Source organism: Phyllobates terribilis, unplaced genomic scaffold, assembly GCF_046119375.1.
Source record: "Phyllobates terribilis strain yellow unplaced genomic scaffold, ASM4611937v1 Scaffold_11__3_contigs__length_659146591, whole genome shotgun sequence".
Taxonomy (NCBI): domain Eukaryota; kingdom Metazoa; phylum Chordata; class Amphibia; order Anura; family Dendrobatidae; genus Phyllobates; species Phyllobates terribilis.
Window position 1 is genome coordinate 284,309,764 of NW_027362771.1, and position 20,012 is coordinate 284,329,775.

The 20,012-nt window shown below is 38.6% G+C and overlaps 1 protein-coding gene across 15 annotated transcripts in view; it reads right to left on the reverse strand.

The window, feature by feature from the left end:
* Positions 1 to 20,012, reverse strand: part of CELF2 (CUGBP Elav-like family member 2) — a 508,245-nt gene that overhangs the window by 14,354 nt on the left and 473,879 nt on the right. For 7 of the 15 annotated variants that reach the window (XM_073652417.1, XM_073652430.1, XM_073652420.1 and 4 more), the window contains 2 exons: positions 4,768 to 4,899; positions 1,333 to 1,530 (listed from right to left, as the gene is read on the reverse strand). In XM_073652417.1, coding sequence (XP_073508518.1) covers positions 1,333 to 1,530; positions 4,768 to 4,899 — 330 coding nt within the window. The remainder of the gene's footprint in view (positions 1 to 1,332; positions 1,531 to 4,767; positions 4,900 to 20,012) is intronic. The other 8 variants (XM_073652418.1, XM_073652431.1, XM_073652424.1 and 5 more) reach the window with 3 other exon arrangements.

A 20,012-nucleotide genomic window follows, 5' to 3' on the forward strand; every position in this document is an offset into this window, starting at 1 on the left:
ATACAAATTCTAACAGTCTATTCAGTAGGACTATCAGCTGTGTATCCACCAGACTTCTGTTCAACACAACTGATGGTCCCAACCGTATTTATAAGGCAAGAAATCCCACTTATTAAACCTGACAGGGCACACCTGAGAAGTGAAAACCATTTCCGGTGACTACCTCTTGAAGCTCATCAAGAGAATGCCAAGAGTGTGCAAAGCAGTCATCAAAGCAAAAGGTGGCTACTTTGAAGAACCTAGAATATAAGACATATTTTCAGTTGTTTCACACTTTTTTGTTAAGTATATAATTCCACATGTGTTAATTCATAATTTTGATGCCTTTAGTGTGAATGTACAATTTTCATAGTCATGAAAATACAGAAAAATCTTTAAACGAGAAGGTGTGTCCAAACTTTTGGTCTGTACTGTATATATATATTTATGTATATATATATATATATATATATATATATATACACACACACGTCTTAGCCCTATTGTTAAATGCTTTAATTCACATTTATATTTTTTATTACTTCTAATTGCAGTGAAAGTACATTTATTGGGATCTACAAATCCTGCGTTGCATTGTCAGCTGTGTATCTAGAAAGAAAACCTTGATTTGCAACTATGTGGGGTTTGTCTAATAAACTTAAAGTCTAAGCAAGGGAATAAATGTGAATCTGATAGATAATTTAGCAATTATATTCTGGACATCTTCTTAAATCTCTGAGTAAATTAATATTGTACATAATAGTATAACAAGAAAACCTATGGCGGGTTTGGTGTCAGTATAAAATCAATCCTGTAAAAAATGGATTTGGAGAGAGGAAGCTGGGGAATTTCTAAAATCTTGCTGACGCTAATGTGTTAATGGTTGTCCTATCACTAATTTAAAAATGACAGGTATGGTGCAAACATCACAGGAAAATATTATACTGAGTGACCTCACAAGGGATGACAGCATAAAATGAGGTCCCCAGTCTAAATGTGATCTTGTTTAATGTGTTTAGTTCTCACACATTATATTTTGAAAAATTGCAGTATTGAAGCCTAGACTGAAACCTGAGAAAGCATATTGGGCATAGGTAATGTCATTTTCTAGGACCCACCATTCCACAGAATGGACTGCGCTGTGTCTCCAAGTGCACCATAACTTCTTATTACACAACACTGGCTCATAAATATGACAGAATCGTTTTTTCTCAGGAGACATGGATTGAAAATAAATTTAATGAAAATTCAGTAAACTGGGAAGCCATCAATCAAATATCTCCCTATGCAGCATTCTCTTAAACAACCCTTTTGATACGATCTCTCAGAGAACTAAACTCAGTATACTCTTACCTTCTTTCTGACTGCCCGCAGCACTCTGCTGTTGTAGCAAACTCTGACTATAAAGTGTTGGCAGTGCCGCCGCGGCATACTGCTGAATTCCTGAGTAGGCCTGGGTTAGGGCATCCATTGTACCAGCTGTACCATTCGTCAAGCCTGTTGCGCCAAGTCCTCCATTCAGAGCAGCCATACCTGAGAGCATTTGAGCAACTTTACAAAAAACCCAACAATAGAGAAAAAAAATTGCACTTGTTCATTAGTGCTTTCTAATAAATATTGATCATTTTACACCGAAAATGACTGCACTGCATGCAATAATATGAGCACTCCAACAAGTAAAAACTGAAACAGCACTGTAAAACAATGGTGAGTAATATCTCAAGACATGCACATCTCTGAAAGCAGGCAGTGTCACTTTACTCCACTGTATGTTCTCTTTTTAGAATGACAGTCATGCAATAATCGTATGAGGAAAAAGATTGGAAAAAAGGAAAATATTGTATACTACATGTATTTACTTGTACTACTTCCATATCACTATACTGCTCATCTTTTTATTGTAATTCACATATATAATAAAAATCTAATAAAGATCTACTGGTCTTCTAATAGAACCATGCTATTGCCAGTCACCTCTAACTTTAGCTTATTAAAGTAGCACTCCCATCAAAAATGTTAACCTCTTAGGTCTATGACATCAAGTGATTAAAAACGGACTAGCTGAATCCTTCTAAGCTCTATGTAGATACAGGAAGTCTCTTTTCCCTGCATGAGTCATAAGTCACTGCAAAAGTCCCTGGCAGGGGGAAGGAGGGAGCAGCCTGGTCAGGAGTTCAAGAAGGAAATGACTCATGCAGGGACAAGAGACTTCCTGTTTAAACATAGAGCAGAAAAGAGAAGAATTAGATGGGTAGAAAGGCAAAATGAGCAACTGTAAGTACACAGTGCTATATAATATGACGAGTGCAATATATTAGGAGGATACAAATTTTGATGGGAGGAAGAGTGCTTCTTTAAGGAAACAGATTTTATTTAATTTTTTTTAAATTAGTTAATTTGTTACATCTGTCAGTTTAGTATGTAGTTAACGTGTATTGTATTAAGCTAAGAAGATGTTGTTGAGACTATCAGTTAATGGCTGTCTGATCTTTTGATTCAGGGCCAACAGGATAAAAAATCTCTCAGTGGAACAACTTGAAGCTCTTGGACCCTAATGCAAAATCTGTTGCAGGGTCTCACATTTTGTCATTGATAATACCAGGTGTTCTCTGAAGCGCTTTACTTGTAAGAATTTGAAGGTCCTCATACACATTAGCTAACAATCAGCCAAAGCAGCTAAAGCCAGCGAGATCTGTCAACGGGATTATATGTGATAATTAGAGATGAGCGAACCCAAACTTAAAAGTTCGGGGTTCGTACCGGACAGTTAGTGTCTGATGCTAAAGGCCGAATATGAACTTCTCCCGAAAGTCCGTTGCAATGTTCGGCGTTCCGGGGAAAGAGAGGAAGGAAGAAAGGGGGAGAGAGATTTTCCAGCTCAAAAGTCCGGGTCCCCATTGTTTTCAATGGGGTTTAGGTTCTGATTCAACTTCGGGTACAGTTCTGGTACCCGAACCGCACTTTGGAATGAAGTTCGGGTCGGGTACCAGAACCCGAACTTCCATGGTTCCGCTCATCCCTAGTGATGATGTCTCGGGAGAGAATAATTTGAAGATGCAGCAAAAAATAACGCCGGCTCACCATATGTTTAGCTGCTTCTTCATGCACGGTGCCTAATCTCTGCCGAAACGGATCCTCAAGAAACCAAATTACAGAAATAGGTTCAGCATTCGAGGTAAAAGTTTTATTTAGACTTATTAAAGTCCAATATATGGATTGTGTATATTCATCACACAAGCTGCACTGTTGCTGACATGTTTCAGGCCTCTCCAACGCCATTAGTCGCAGCTTTGATGAAAACTTTGCTGCTTTTACCTCGAATGTCGGACTGTTTATCATCAAGAGAAGGATCCGGCCTGCTGTATTTCAATGGCCGAACCTTTTGTTCGGCGCTGGAGATGAGTCGCTGCTAGAGAAATCTCTTAGAAGCTCTATCATAGAAATGCCAACCCAAGTTCAGAATTTCTGCACGTGGGGACTGTTGAGAAAGAGCTGTCAGCTAAAAGCTATCTAATGTATATGGCTAGCTTTAGTGTTATGTTATACTGCATTATAAATGGTCGTGTCCACATTTTATGTTTTAAGCCTTATCTCTGTTAACAAAAGGGAACCTATGGAGGCAATGACTGCAACTTGTTTTAGACCAGTGGTCTTTAACCTGTGGTTCTTCAGATGTTGCATCCTCTGACAGACACAATGAAGCTTTATAACAGCTGCAGAGCAGCAGATTGGAACAGAATTCTTCAGATAGTAACAAAATACTATTACAGATGTAAATGTGAGAATACTAAGTTTGGAAAGGTAGGTAGAGCTGAGCTGCCAATATGTTCTTAGGTTTGCAACCCAACAGTTTCACAGTTGGTGCACACTTGAAAAGCTTGGAATTCCACTGCTTTTTCGAAGTCAAATTTCAAACAATGTCAGAGGTGGCCGAATTCCTAGACAAGGAGTATAGAGATTGTAAGGTGTTGAAGCTGGCCTGATTGCTGCATCCAGAACCCCTCAGCTCCTCCAAAGTTGCAGGTGCAAAGCTGCTTCTGCTAGCAGTATCTGAGAGCACACAGTTTGGGCCAGCAGCTCGACCATGCCACCAGCCTGAACTGTCAATCATCAAGGAATATACTGTCCCCCGGCAAGCAGAAAGATGGAACACAGTGGAGCAGGGCTCTCCTATGGTTTGATCTTGAGAACAACCGCTTAAAGTAATAAGATACATATTAATGGACCATACTTATTGATGTTTCTCTTTAATCAGAATAATATGCTGATGAGTTTTACTGCGAGTCTCTGCAAGTATAGATTTAGCTCTCATTCAATTAGGTATTCAATTGGTCTAATATGTATGGGGGTGGTTGCAGACCGATCGTCAGGGAAGATGAGGATTGGGCATGTCAGATTTTGATCGTGTTGTTGACATGTCAACCGGTGACTTTCTCAAAGTAAACACCGGAGCACTCAGGCGAGTGAGTGCTCCTGTGTATGCAAGAGTCGGCTGAATGATAGGCTGAAGCATGGTTTGGCCGACAGCCATCCAATGTGTACGGGGGCCTTTAGCCTTGTAATTTAGAGATAAAATAAGCTGTAGAAATCAAACAGATTCAGAATACATACTGATATTGTAAAAGTACGAGAAATTTTTCTTGATATTGCTACCTCCTCAATGTAAAGTTTAGTAAGAAACATGTATAAATTGTAATAATGTTAATTCATTGCACATTTTACAATAGAACATCAAGATTACACAAAATTCAATGGAAAATGCCATCCACCACAGCACTAAATACTCACTGTTTACGGTACCTGCTAGTGCATTTATATTATTCAATCCCACGGTGGCCCCAGCCAGCCCCTGTAGAGTGCCTAGAGAGGTTAGAGAATTCATGGCGGCTCCAGCAGAGGGGTTCGCAGTTGATCCAGTCACTAGAAGAAAAAAAAACATTTTCATTACACAATGCAAAGTATAAGGTTTATCTACTTGTTATGAATGTATGTATTGGACTGTGTTCAGCCTTATTATTTCATTTTTGCCCAAAATTTCAGCCATTTAAGACTTTGTAAGGTATTGTGTGTGATATTCTTGAATGGAATGTGTTAAACTGAGAACTGCCAGAAGTATCAGTAATTCTGGCTAGGATTCATTGTACAAAACATATCGTACATGAAATCAAACCGCAAAACATTTGAACAAACCGAAATGAGAATCTGTGAAAGAGAGGTGCTTGCACAGCAGAAAAATGAAATATCATAATAAAGCAAGGCTCCCTTCTGACAACATGAAGCCAGAGGTACCGTTCACAGAGAATATGAAGCTAGAGCCTGGCACTTGTTTCATCTTCCAGTTCTTATCATTGTCTTGCCCTTCAAGCATCATAAAAGGAAGACATTAATAGATCTACCCATATCTACTATGGAAGTTGATTTTTTTTCCTTTTCTCCCTAGCAAAAGCTTGGTGAGTGAAACCTACTTTTTTAGAAATTGTGAAATCTTAAATAAACAGTAAAATATAATTTTTTATATTGAAAACCTGGTTTCCATAATTGTACAATTTAATATTTGCATGAAGGAAAACATGAATGGGATTGCTAATATTATGATATCAGAAACCATGCCACAAAATGTAGCATATAAATGAAAAAAAAATGTTTTCTTTCTTAACAAAAATGGCTTAATTTGTTTTATTCCCAACCCCCTTGACACCTGGTATTGGAAACAGAAAAATGCTGATTCTAAAATTATTCATTAACATAGGATTTTTGCTGAGGTCAGGGTCTTCTCAATGCATTTTCCCAAATGGGAGATATCAGGACGCAGTCATCAAGCTAATGTCATATACATAGGGTAGTTGTCAAACATCATATAAATCAGTGGATTCAGAGAATAAATATATTTTTCTCTGGAAATAAGTGCTCCTGAGGAACCAGAAGTCTGGCCACAACACAAATCCAACAAAGGTAGAGGAAAGCATGCAGGGAGACATGAGAACCCAGAGTGAGAAACTAAAACACGTTCACAAAGGATACGCAGGGATAAATAAGGAGAAGAAAAACAAACAGAATAAGTGAAAACTTCGAGACCCCCAAACGTGGAGAAAAACAACAGGGGAAAAACAACTGGGGCTTACTGTACAAGGTAAACCCCTAGCTGAGGACCTGAAATGCCAAATATCAATCTATATGGAAATATAGCCAGCAAGTGATGTAAGTGAAAGGTGAACATATAAAGCCCATCCCAAAATGTGATAGGACAGAGCCAAAAGGGAAAATGGAAAACACCTGGAGAGAAGCCAACCAAGAAACAAAAGCCAATACAAAAGAAACTATCAGCATGTGGACACAGACAAAAGGGACTGTAGCCCAGCAGAGAGGGAAACCAACCACGCAGCCAAAGGTCACTGGATCAAATCCCGAAACCGAGCCATGACACTATGACAATTGCAGGAATCTGGCACTGAAAACTGAATTTTCTTTGCAGGATTCTAATGATATCTATACTAACAGTTCTGTGGTAGTCAGAACATTTTTTAGGCTACTTGCACACCTGCATTTTGAGATTCATTTCTCTGTTATGTTTTGGGAAGAAACAAGTGGATTTCATATGGAAAACATATCCATTGCTAATTGAAGCGCAACAAACCAACTGAGGATAATCAGATCCATCCGTTTTGTGTTTGTTTTTTTAAAACAACATAAAGTGCTGCTTGAACAATTTTGTAAGTCAAGTAAAGAAAACTAATGGAGACTGTGGGTGACTATCAGTGACCATAAGCTCTTCAGTGTGAGGACCAAAAGCCAAATCCACAGATCTCAGTTTAATGTTTGATAATCAGTGTGAACTTTGATATTTTCCTTACATTTCAGAAATATGTTAGTGGTCTTTTACAACTTATCCAATCCATATGGAAATCAGGAACTGATATCTAGAAAACATAACTTCTTGTCTACAGAAACACTAAATTAGATCAGTTCCCACAATTCTTAGTCCTAATTTATAAGTAATGAATAGAACAGATATTGTCCTTATCATCTATACTTCTCCCAGTGGTGGATTTTAAAGCCTTAGGGCCCCAATGCAAACTGTTTAACAGGGCCCCATCTACAATTGTGCCCTTGACTTCTCCCCATGCTTATTCTGCTGTGCTATTATTGTTTTGCCAGTTTTATTGTTAAATGTTGAAAAATCAATAAAAATATATTAAAATGGTCAGAATTTCATCTTATTGATGCTAAGCCAACTGAGATGGAACATGTCCAGCCTGAAAAAAAGTAATCAGAAAATAAAAAAGAAGCAGCTTTGCTAGTGCTTAACATTTATGTTATAAAGAAAACCCCGGTTACTTGTAAGAATGAATGGAATGGCAGGGACATCAATATTATCAGCCCACAAGAATGAGAGAAATGAAATATAGACTATGTAAAATAAAGAACTAATCTGCTGTGAGGCATTCAGTAAGAAAACCCTTTATCTCTTAGGTTGGCACCGATGTGGTGTTGTCTACCACAGAGTAACCTACATATGTCGGTGCAGTCAAAGAGTTTTCAATGCTGTGCGGTTGTGAGATATAATGACAATGCTCTAGCAGCTTATCTCTGCATGTCTTTATTTGATATTTATTGTGCTTCTTGTCCCACTGACACACTACGATTGGACAATGGCAGAACTTTTAAATTGCATTTCTTCAGCAGTTCCCAAGACACTAGTGAACACGTAAATAACTGTATTGAAATGCGTCTGGTACGAATTGCTTAGAGTCCTAGAGTATTTCAGGCAAGTCACAAAAGGCCCGGATTGTGCCCCCTATAATGTGTGACTACTAAGGATCCCAATATTTATTCATGGCAATTTTTTCTAACGTCTCTGCTAATAATGATAGTGGAATACAAGTAATAAAATATTTATTTTTTCTAATACTTTTTGTCATGCAGAGGAACATTACAATATGGTTGTTAAATTGTCATTTATCGTGCATTATATATCATCAGAAAAATGTGTCTGAATGCTAATGGATATGAAACGATCTAACAAAATTAATCCTAGCAAGCAGTGACTTATATGCACATAACGAAAAGGCTTATCTTATGTTACAGACGCGCCTCTCATTTATAGCAAGTCGTATCTTATGTTATATAGTCAGATAAAATAAGTGACATAGTCACATAAATGTACATATCAATAGTGAGAAAATATATACTTTACTTGTATCAATATAAAACACAATTAGGGTACCTGCCTTGAGTGTATTAAGGTTTAATTAATGTATTTTATGGATTATCCTACCCGCCATGCCAGAGATACCTTTCTATAAAAAGGCTTAGGCCCCTGTTTATTATGACTGGTGTTGTACACACCAGTCTTAAGGAAGGGGTGTGATGGATAAGAGGCGCACATCACTTATTGAATCAGGCGCATCTTACAAGTGGCCTCCGTGCACCTTGCTTGAAATCATATTTCTGGCATCAAGTAAGCCAAGTCTAGTCATGAATTTGACCAGGCGATGTTGCCACACTCCGTCTAGCCCCTGCTCTCCCCACTTTGGCAGAACTGGCCAGAATTGTCTTGAAAACATCAAAATTCACAACATTTTTGTGCAATTTTATATTGTGCAAAAATGTGACTTTACAAAGTGTTTTACGATAGTCTACGGGTGTAAACACTTTGCTGTATCGGCCCCATTATGTCCTATGTTAACTGTTGAGAGTTATATTGGAGTCACTCAAGCAGCTAATGCTGAATGAAAACCACTAGTGACCATAAGTATGCAGATTTATAAGCCCTTCAGGGTTTAACAGTTCTGTGACAAATGAGGGGTGGTATCTGCCTGTACCATGTGTCCTTGTTATAGAAGCGTTCTCCTGTTTTACCTTTTTTGGATTTTACTGTCACTGTCGCAAGAGTCTCCAACATTGGGTTCAGTTGCTCCATTGGAACTGCATACACACTTTAGTGCATATCAAAGCCCCAATTTACATTGTGTCTTGTGTGACACCTTATTCAGATTAGGAGGATATTTGCAATATTAATTATCTGTGACATTTATCTCTTGGTAGAGTATTGTGCACTTCATACTACTTGTGATTTTATCTTTATCCTAGGATAACCATGCTGTACAGTCAGATTCTATTTCTTGTGTCACGTTGCCCAAATTGTATTTTGTCAATGTTTTTATTTTTGATTGATTATAGACATGTCAGCACAATTTTGTAATGAAAGACACGGCTGTAATGGCGCTGTAACACAGATTAAATTGATATCTTTTGTCAAGAAATCCGCTTTGTTGTTCTTATTAATCACCATTTGTAGTTTTCTGCTAGTTAGATTTAAGTGCACAGGCGCCGGACTGTACACAGGGTCTTCTCCTCCCTGTTTGTGATTCCTCAGCAGTGACCTGACAGTCACAGACCAGAGGCAGGGGTACTAGAATCACAGACAGGGAGGAGAGGACCAATTACACAATCCAGCCCCTGTGGACCAAAATCTAACTGGCAGAAAAATATAAATGGTGATTAAAAAAGAACCACAAAGCGGATTCCTTCACCAAAGGTATCAATTTAATCTATGGTACAGCGCCATTACAGCCATATCTTTACTTTATGTTACAAAATCATGCTGACACGTTCTTTTTAATATAAATTACCGTGGTTTGTACACTTACTGGTAAGGACTTCATTTTTTCCAGGTTCATGACAATCCTAATTAACACTGTAATGTCTGCTAATTCAGGTCACTCATGTAAAAAGGATTATTCTGTAGGAAGCTAAGTAAGGACTGGAGAAGATGTCAAAAAGATGCCAACAATAATACATAGTTCCAGGTAACAAGCTTTTTTTATTATTATGAGGGAGCTTTTTAATATTTTCTAAAACATAACAATAGATAAGAAAAGTGTATAGCTATTTGCAGTAAATATTTAGTATTTAACCAAGGATCATACATTTCCAATTATGCTGGAATTTATTATTTTCAATTATGCAGGATCTTAGTATCTCAGAGACTTAATGACTAGGTCAGGCCTACATTCTTAACATACAGTATATGCCTCATGTCTTTGGATTATGCTTAACTCAAATCTTTTGGTAGCACGGTGGCTCAGTGGTTAGCACTGTAGCTTTGCAGTGCTGGGGTCCTGGGTTCAAATCCCACCAAGGAAAACATCTGCAAGGAGTTTGTATGTTCTCCCCGTGTTTGCGTGGGTTTCCTCCGGCTTCTCAGGTTTCCTTCCACACTCCAAAGACATACTGATAGGGAATATAGATTGTGAGCCCCAAAGGGGACAGTGCCAATAATGTCTGTATATTGTCTGAATTGTAAGGCGCTGCAGAATATGTTGGCGCTATATAAATTAAATATATAATATTATTAAAGATTATAATTTTTACATTCACTCCTTACCATGTACGATGTTGCACTTGCACCTCAAAAAAAACCCACAAAAAAATCTTTGAAACAGCAACAACAGTTATTGTCGATCTCATACATTCTCATCTTGATTACTGTAACTCATTGATAACTTGTCTTCCTCTCTATAAACTCTGCCCTATACAATCTATCCCAAATTCAGCAGCCAGGCTCACATGTTTGTCAAGCACCAATGCTTCCACCTTGTGACAGTCACCCATCCGCCATGCAATACAACTTATCACTTTAAGGCACTGTGCTGCGATGCCCTCCATCTCGTCCCTCATCTCATGCTACCACGTTACCTGTGCTCTCCATTTTGCTAAGACTAACATGATCCATAATCCAAATCCCCTATTCTTATCTGTAAGACTGTTCTTGAGCTGTACAGATTCTGAAATGTGCTACCACAGACTCACTTCTGGGAAACCCTTAACCAAGGGGGAACAGTGCCTTAGATGTGCAGAAATAATATTGGAAAATGGCAAATACTCTTCACTATATTCAATGTTATATAGCCACAAAGTCAATGCATTCAGTACTTTAAGGAACAAACTAGTAAGGAACAAACTAGCAGGATCTACCTTTTGTGTTCTGCCCACACATTTACTTAACTGAAGACTGAACGAGAGATTTATACTGTAGGTTGATGCTAAGTGAGGAAATGTATGAGGTGTAATCTGTATTTACCTATTGGAGCAATAAACACCCCCCAGAATCAATAGGACATAATTGTAACCTTTGGAATAGATCTGACACATTAACGCAGTTGCAATAAAAAAAATTGGGAAAAAAGATGTTTGAACTAGCAGGGGAGAAGAACAAGGGCAAAACTTAAAAAAAAAGAAAGCCATGGATGTAAGGAAAGAACACGATAAAATTGGAAAGAGAGAGCTAGCAAAGGTATCATTAGAACAAAATAGGTTAATGGGAATGAGTGCTGTTAAAAGCATTGCCCAAGGGCTTTTCTTTCAGATACCAAGAGGAAAATATTATCTTATAACTCAAGTATAAAAAAATTGAAAAGAACAAAGTGAAGTGGAAATAGTGGATGTGAATGTTATAAAATGTGTCGGCTGTGCTTCATACTTTAACTGTTCCTTCTGCTTAATGTACTTTTAGAGCAGTGGGTGATAAATATGTACATGGTTAATGCACTCTTCCTAAACTTAGACACAAGTAGAGCAATATAGCAAAATGCTGTAAGGCCAGGCAGGGGAATTTATAAAAGCACATAGTATTAATAGTGAACCATATAAAATGAAAAAACTAGGCTTAGAGAAAAAGAACATAATATGCACGAGTTTTAGAAATATTCCATTCATCAGACATATATTTACATTTTAAACATATTCTAATCTATCACTAATCACTCATATCAAGAGGCAAGTATGGTCCTAAATCAGACTCACAAGTGATTTCAATAAGCCCTTTATTCTTTTATTTATAACTTTCAGTCATATAGTTTGGGCTGAACGTTCCTAACTGATACTGGATTTTAAGACTCCAGAGCAGAAAGGCTTTTTCTTTTTTTTGTCCCTTGCCATGTAATTCCTGAGGTGCTGATTGCTGATAATTTATTGCTGATATTTTTTTACAGATATATTATAAGCACTTTGTTTACAACTATAAACTTTTTTATAACTCAACCTGTGGTTTGCCCTTAAACTATATTTCCAGTTTCTCCTTCATATCCATCAGGAGAGATTAAGCTGATATTTAAGACAAACTTGACCTGTAGACATACACCATCATAACGCTGCTGGTGGGTTTATGAGAAAGCTCTAGTGAGTTTAAATTATCCTCAACATCCTTGTCTTATTTTTGGAACCTCCCATATAGATCGCTATAATATCAAAATAGTGAAGAGTGATCTGTTCAAGGCAAATTTATTTATCTACAATTCTACAAAAATATTTAGGCTCTCCTGAATTCAATTTTGTTTACGATCTGCTTCGTACAAATTCAGCAAAATGGCAGTATACTGGATTGTAGGGGCCACTCATCTGTCACACCAAGGCCACCCGCTAACCGATGCTCCACGTGTCCTCTTTCTTCAGTCACCTTCACTCACCAGCACCATATGAGCCTTTAATGTAATGATGCGTGTCAGGACATCATGATGTCATGATGTGCATCACCAGAGGTGGTGCCAGCCCCTTGAGCAATGTACGTCATGATGTCACATTACATTCAGCACTAAGACACTAAGGGTATGTGGTCACGATGCATCCAGGCCTGCGGCCCAGACACTGTGGAAGAGCCACCGGCGGCTTCCGCTCATTTGCATAAAATAAGCGGCCATTTTTTTTTTCGCGTGTGGACTTTCCTCATAGAGGTTAGGTCTATGGGGAAAGCCTGCATGAGAACCCTCAAGAGAAATTGACATGCTGCGATCTGGAAAGATACGCCGCATGTCAGTTTCCGCGGGTAAGCCGCAGACGCATAGTGGACATGGGATTTATACAAATCCCATCCACTATGCTGTAACATCGGGCCGCTGAGGGTTTGACGCTGCATAAGTCCGCAGCGTCAAACCCGCAGTGGCTCCGTATCGCGGGCACACAGCCTAACTAAGCTTCGAGTGATGCGCATCATTATATCTGAAGCCTACTCAATGACAAAAGCGCCAGCACATAGTGAAAATACATAATAGCCAAAGTGATCGGGCAAAAGACCTATTGAGAGAAGCACCGAGCGGGGGACTGTGGCAGAGGTACAGGTGTATGATGAGTTATTGCTCCCCATGTTTATTATGCTCTAGGGTCTGTAAAGAGGAATAATTTCAATGTGAATCAAATTTCCTGGCCATATTCAAGCAATATGCCAAATTCAAATTTTGGCAGATTCGCTCATCACCATATCTATATATTTAAGCAGATTTCTCATCAGATTTCACAATACAAACTGCGCACAATACTAAATAGATCTCTTATGTCTAACAAGAGTGCTGTATTTACTTTGAAAAAGATCCATGTCAGATTGACTGTTAATCCTTTAAGAAAGTTAAACTTGATATCTGCCTACACAGCCCGACTGAAAGCCCCTCACTGTCCCTGCTGCTGCTGGGATCTCACTGCTTAGTATGGAGGTGGAGACTGAATATACTTAGACTCATGAGCTAGCTGTACCAAATACCCAGTATAATCTTAATACTGAGATTATACAGTCATACTGACTTTTTGATTTTCAAAGTAAATATACCAGTCTCATCAGATCTAAGAGATCTATTTAAAAATGTATATAGTTTGTGTTGCAAGATCTGGTGACAGAAAGCTGTCATTTACCTAATTTGTTTTTATAGTTAGTGGTGTAGGTGGCATTTATTAAAAATACTACCTACCCAAAATGTTGTTCTACAGTATTAAGCCACAGCCCCACTATCAGTATTTGGTCAGTATTCAGTCAGTATTTTTTCTCAGGAGTGGGAGCCAAAATCAGGAGTGGGTGATAAATGCAGAATTGGTGACTTGTTTCTATTATACCTTTTCTCTGATTGTTCCTCACCTGGTTTTGGCTCCCACTCCTGAGAAAAAATACTGACCGAATACTGACCAAATACTGAGAGTGGGGCCGTGGAACCTATAAGTTCTCATAGGAAAATCTCTTTCCCCCTGTCCTACTATCTCCTTCCTCCTTCCCCAATACCCTGTAGATTGTAAGTTTGTGATGGCAAAGTCCTCTCCCCGCTGTACTAGTCTGTAATTGTTTGGTACTGTATATTAGTTTGCCATTGTACTTTATATGTATTGTATGGTAAACTCTCTTCACATATCCTGCACCCTGGAATTAATGGCGCGTTAAAAATAATTATTATTAATAATATTTGAAAGATCTTTAAAATCCAAATATATACAGTAAATTGCAGCATTACACAATCTGTCAAACATAGGTAGTTTGTGTTAAAATGAAGTGTCCTACAGTTACTAGCAATGAATGTTCCCTTTAAGAATTTATCCTTTTAGATGTGAACTGCTGTGGTGAAACAAGAGGTCTCCAAGGTAGCCTTTCATTTGGGAGAACATGTAGTGTGTTATATTATTTAACAAAACAATAACTGTTTCACCATATGCAACACACTTGCTAGTTGTTTCCAATTCTAGTCCCAGACACAAGGGAAGACAATGAAATAACTGTGATTTACTGCATGGAAAGTGCTACAACATTCATTTTTAAACCAATGTATGATATGAATGCACATGGAAATAAAGAGAAATAATTAAGTTATGACAGAGGTATCATCATTATTAGATAATCACAACCCCAGGGCATTCGAAATGCCAAGTGCTCCCGTCCCATGAGGACCAATTATTCTGTACAAACCACACCTCCTAATCTGAATCTGCTCTTTAAGAATTTGTTTTCTTTGGCGAGAGAGGAAAGAATGGTGGATGATGATTTAAGAGAGAAAGAAGCAGCATTTTACAATGTCTGGGATACATTTTGATGAGGAGATAAATGTGACCAGCATAAAGTAGGAATAAAGATCTCTTACAGCTCACACAACACTCACTGTAAGATGTTACATAAATTCCCCTGTACTTCTTCCGAGATTAGCCTGTACGCATGAACAATAATCAGCACTTCACTTATAACCTTTACTTTTATCTTGTTTGTCTGCAGTTCTACAAATCTTCCTGCAGCGATGAGTGATGCACAATTCTATGGTGGATACATTTTTTCATGATATTATTATAAGAGTGGACTAAGCAGTCAAGTGGACAGTCCTAATCAATGAATGACAGCCTTCCTGCAGTGCATGTCAGTCAATGATAAGGACCGCCCACTTGACTCCTAAGCCCAGAATGAGCAGAGAGTTCCAATTAATAAATACAAGTAATCCTTATTTTTTTCCTACTAACTATATATCAATCTGTCAATCAACTCCTACCCTATAAAATGATGCTAACACATCCAGACTGCATGTTTAATGTGACAGGTGTCTTTAATTGTAATGTACAATGAATAATAGAAACATTTTGTGCTGAATGATAAGTAATGTGTTTAGGTATGTACAATTAGTAGAAATTAGAAAATAGCTTCACTTACTCAGTGTGTCAATACAGGAGTATTTTAAAAAATGTTACCTGATTAAAACATGACTTGGTATTTAAAAGCAATTAAAGGGAATCTGCCAGTAGGATTTCACCCAAAAACTATTTACATGTGCATATAGCTCTTTCAAGGACAAGTCTAGCAATACATGTTAGGCTATGGGTTGAACTAGATGGACTTAGTCTTCCTTCAACCTTAAAAGCAATGTTACTATGTTACCTTTATGTAGCCAATGCGTTCCTCTGTTACTGAGAAATCAGTGTTTGAAATGATATGCAAATGAGGCTGTAGATCTGAAGCCTCTGTCACTCCAGTTCTAATCTCTGCCAAGTGCCAGCTCCTCCTGCTTGAGTGAGAGCTCCTTTGTGTGTAATAGAGCTGGAGTGACAGAGGCTTCAGATCTACAGCCTCATATGCATATCAATTCAAACACTAATTTCTCAGTAATGCAGGAATGAAATGGACATGTAAAAGTATTGCAGGCCTTGCCTTGGAAAGAACTACATGCATATATAAACAGTTTTTTTTGGGGATGAAATTCGTCTGATAGATTTCTTTTCAAGAGATAATGATTAGTGGCCCTTGTTGCCATGTAAAACTGAATAATAGGTATAATCAGTTAACAATACTGCTTAAGGCCATGACTCAGAACACTCAGAATATCAAGAACATTCAAAATACCATCCAAAATTATAAATCATAACTGATATATTGCAATAGCATAAGAAAATGTTATGATTATTGTAATTTTTTTTGCTATGTATACCCCTTTTTCACATGTAAAGCGCCATAGAATAAATGGCGCTATAGCAATAAATAATAATAATAATGAAATGTCTAGTGCATATACTAGCAATTTTTCATAGTAAAAATTTAGGTTACAATAAAGTGTAGTAACACTGGTTTTAGTAATTTGTGCATAAAGCTGATTTACTTGACAATCATTGATCAACAGATGAACAGGTGGGCTTTAAAGTCTCCAGATAAACAGAGGGGCTTTTGCATTTAGAGATGGGCTCTTTAGGGTCTCCAAATAAACACATGGGCGTTCTCAGTTGGAGATGGGCTCTTAAGGATGCCCAGATGAATAGGCGGACTTTCTCTGTTGGCGTTGGGCCATTCAGGATCTTAGTTATTGCCATCTATCTGTTTTATAGAAAACAGAGAATTCGCCACATAGTGGTTTACGTACATGTTCTGTAAGGTCACCCTGAAAGCAGCCATACCAGCCATCCCTTAATTATGTACTCACTACAAGTAAGTAAAATATTAAGTCGTTCTACTCACAAAGGAATTGCAGCCTATCTTAAACATCTTTGCTTGGCTTGAATATTCTGATCAGTGTCCCTGGCACCATGAACTTATCCTTTATCAAAGTCCTGATTTTAATAACGTTTAAATTCATAGGAACAGTGCTGAAAAGACGCCAAATACTTACAATAAGGATAGTTACAGCAATGATGATTTTAAGACCAATTATACAGGGCCGCAATGATCCAAACATTTTGCAGATGTAGATACGTTCATTAAGCTGAATAATTTATGGACTTAATGGGAGAAAAGCAGAAGGAAGGGAACATGAAGCCATCAGAATGAAATGATCACTCTTCTTTAAAATTTTAAATACCTCACAAAGTACATTCTCCCATATTTAAATGTTCTATATGGATGTGCATTTCTCACGAGAAAATTTATAATGTGCTTTCATGTACATTTCAAATGGGCATTAATAGTTCACAAATGCAGTGTATGAACCTCAATTCATAACTCTGCTTCTATCTAGTAGCAAAAAGACTTTTTATGCTAAAATATTAGCTCATATAGTACATAACTAAGTTTGGTTTGGGGAAAGGCCAAGAGGTATTGTGGTATATTATCAGTGTGACATGTTCCATATGGAAAGATGTGCCACTGCTATAGACCACGGCACATATCAATCTCAGGAAGGGGTTGTATCTCAGCTTAGGACTAGTGTTGAGCAAAATCAAATGCAGGACCTTGGCCCACCTGCCATGTTGGTAGTCTGTGGCCACCGAACCAAAGCACTGCAAACCTTCTACTACCAGTGGCATCCATGGCACCACATCTACTTAGTAGGCCCCTTTAACATCATGCATGCGTCGCGTGAAGATGCTCCAGAGCCTACTAATCAGAAGAGGCGCCAGAGATGCTGCAGCAAGTAGAAGGTCTACAGGGTTCTGCTTCGGCGGCCACGGACTACCAATTGTAACATCTGTGCCGGTCTCTGCTTTGACCACTAGAAGGTGCCACACTGTTGTTGGTTGTGATGCTTGACAGCATCAAACTTATTTTATTCCTGGGACTTGTGGTTCTGGCCAGTCTGGAAGCTATGGGGTTAATCTTGTTAATTTGGTTTCTGTCTGCTGTCAGCACTGAGTAGGGCTATTCTATATACCTATTCTATACACCTCTTCACCTGACATCACCCCTGCTCTAATATAAAATACCAGTGCTTGTCTTTCTGTTGTCTCTAACATCGTGTCCTCCCTCTATCTGAAAGTGAATCTCTCCAAAACTGAACTCCTTGTTCTCCTCCCTATACTAACCTACCTATAGCTGACTTTGCAATTTCCTTTGTGGTGCCACCATAACTCCCAAGCAGCAAGCTTTCTGTCTTGGAGTCATATTTGACACACAACTTTCCTTTATTCCCCATATACAATCACTCACTCGCTCATGCCACCAGCACCTTAAAAACATCTCCAGAATTCGACCTTTTCACACCTTTGATACTGGAAAAACTCTTACTGTCGCTCTAATTCACTCTTGTCTGGAATACTGCAACTCTCTTCTAATCGGTCTCCCTCTAAACAATCTGTCTTCTCTCCAATCCCTTCTGAATGCAGCAGCCAGGGTCGTATTTCTATCAGGTCGCTTCACCGACGCCTCTACCCTGTGCCAGTCATTGCACTGGTTACCCATTCACCACAGAATACAATACAAACTCATCTCTCTCACCCACAAAGCTCTCCATAGTTCTGCACCGCCCTATATCACATCCCTCATTTTTGTCTATCACCCCTCCCGTGCCCTCAGTTTTGCAACTGATCTAAGACTAACATCCTCCTTAATCCGAACTTCACACCTCCGTCTCCAAGACTTCTCTCGTGCTGCACCAGTTTTCTGGAATGCACTGCCCCGAACGATCCGACTGATATCTAGCCCCATGTTTTCAAACGTGCTTTAAAAACACATCTGTTTAGACAGGCCTATCACCTCAACTCACCAACCTAACTCTCCCCTGTCCCCTCCTAAATGTTAATCTTAATCTACTCCTGACTATTCATCTGTCTCCACATCGTCCATGCACCAAATAGCACATGGTAACTGCTCTTAGACAGATACTGGCTGATGACCATGTTCTACCTATTGTGTCCCCCCATTTCCATATAGATTGTAAGCTTGCGAGCAGGGCCCTCACTCCTCATGTAACTGTTGAAATGTGATACATTGTATTGTTTTTATTGTCTGTACATGTCCCTACTTAATTGTAAAGTGCTGCGGAATATGTTGGAGCTATATAAATAAAAATTCTTATTATTATTATTCTATATAAACCCCTGAGAACCAGCTCCCACTGCCAGTCAAGGGTTCAGCTATTCTGGTTCAGACCTCTGTGTTGTGCATCTATGTTTTGTCCTTAGTATTCCCATTCTTTGACCTTGGCTTGAAATTTGACTACCCACTTGTTTTGTGATTCTGTTCCTTAGATGACCTCTTGGTTTTGACCCTGCTTGAAGACCATTCCTACCTCTGGTTTGCACTTCTGAACGACAGCCCTTCCGTGGTAGCTATCCACTGGGTACTGTTGTAAAACCAGATCCCTGTATAGGGGTTAAAGGGTATCGGGGTTCCTGTGGAATCGGCCAGACGGAGTGGCTTGTGCTGAGTCTACCCGAGGTAGCCTTTTTGAACCGGTGGCCTCAGGCAGATGTGACACCAATGTGACAGCGGGACCAGGGTCATGCAACTCTTTTGGCTGGACTCTGCTTAGGACTAAACTGTGTGGGCTACTTTAAAATTGCAAACAGTATGAAGTGGCCTCATGGGTTTCCCATTGTATTTTGAGTTTTTTCGTTAAATGCAATTAGACTTTTATTTTAAAAATAAAAGAGGTGTGGAAAACGACATAAATGGAGTTAAAAATACCTGTGATAACATCAATCGTAAATGTTCTCCTGGCCTTGGCAATCGCCCATGTTTCTTTTCCATTCCCTGCCATGAAACTCTTGCGTGTTCGCATTTCTATATCATTAAACTGTCCAGAACCATTTCACATGTGACACCGCTTAGCAGTGAAATGCTTATACATGTTGTTTACTGACATATATAGTAAATACATTTCTCTTCACGGGAAATTGCATTGTACTAATGTGAGGTAGCCTTGCACTTACTCATTGTTAGGAAAACTGACAGCCATGTACTTTCACCTGAAAAAAATTCCACTATTTTTATATCACCCCAGGGCCAAATCACCAATACATTTGATCTCTATAATAAATGTCACTAGGGCTGTAGCAATCTAATGGCTACTGTCTTTCATTCAAACAAAGGCAGCTAGGAA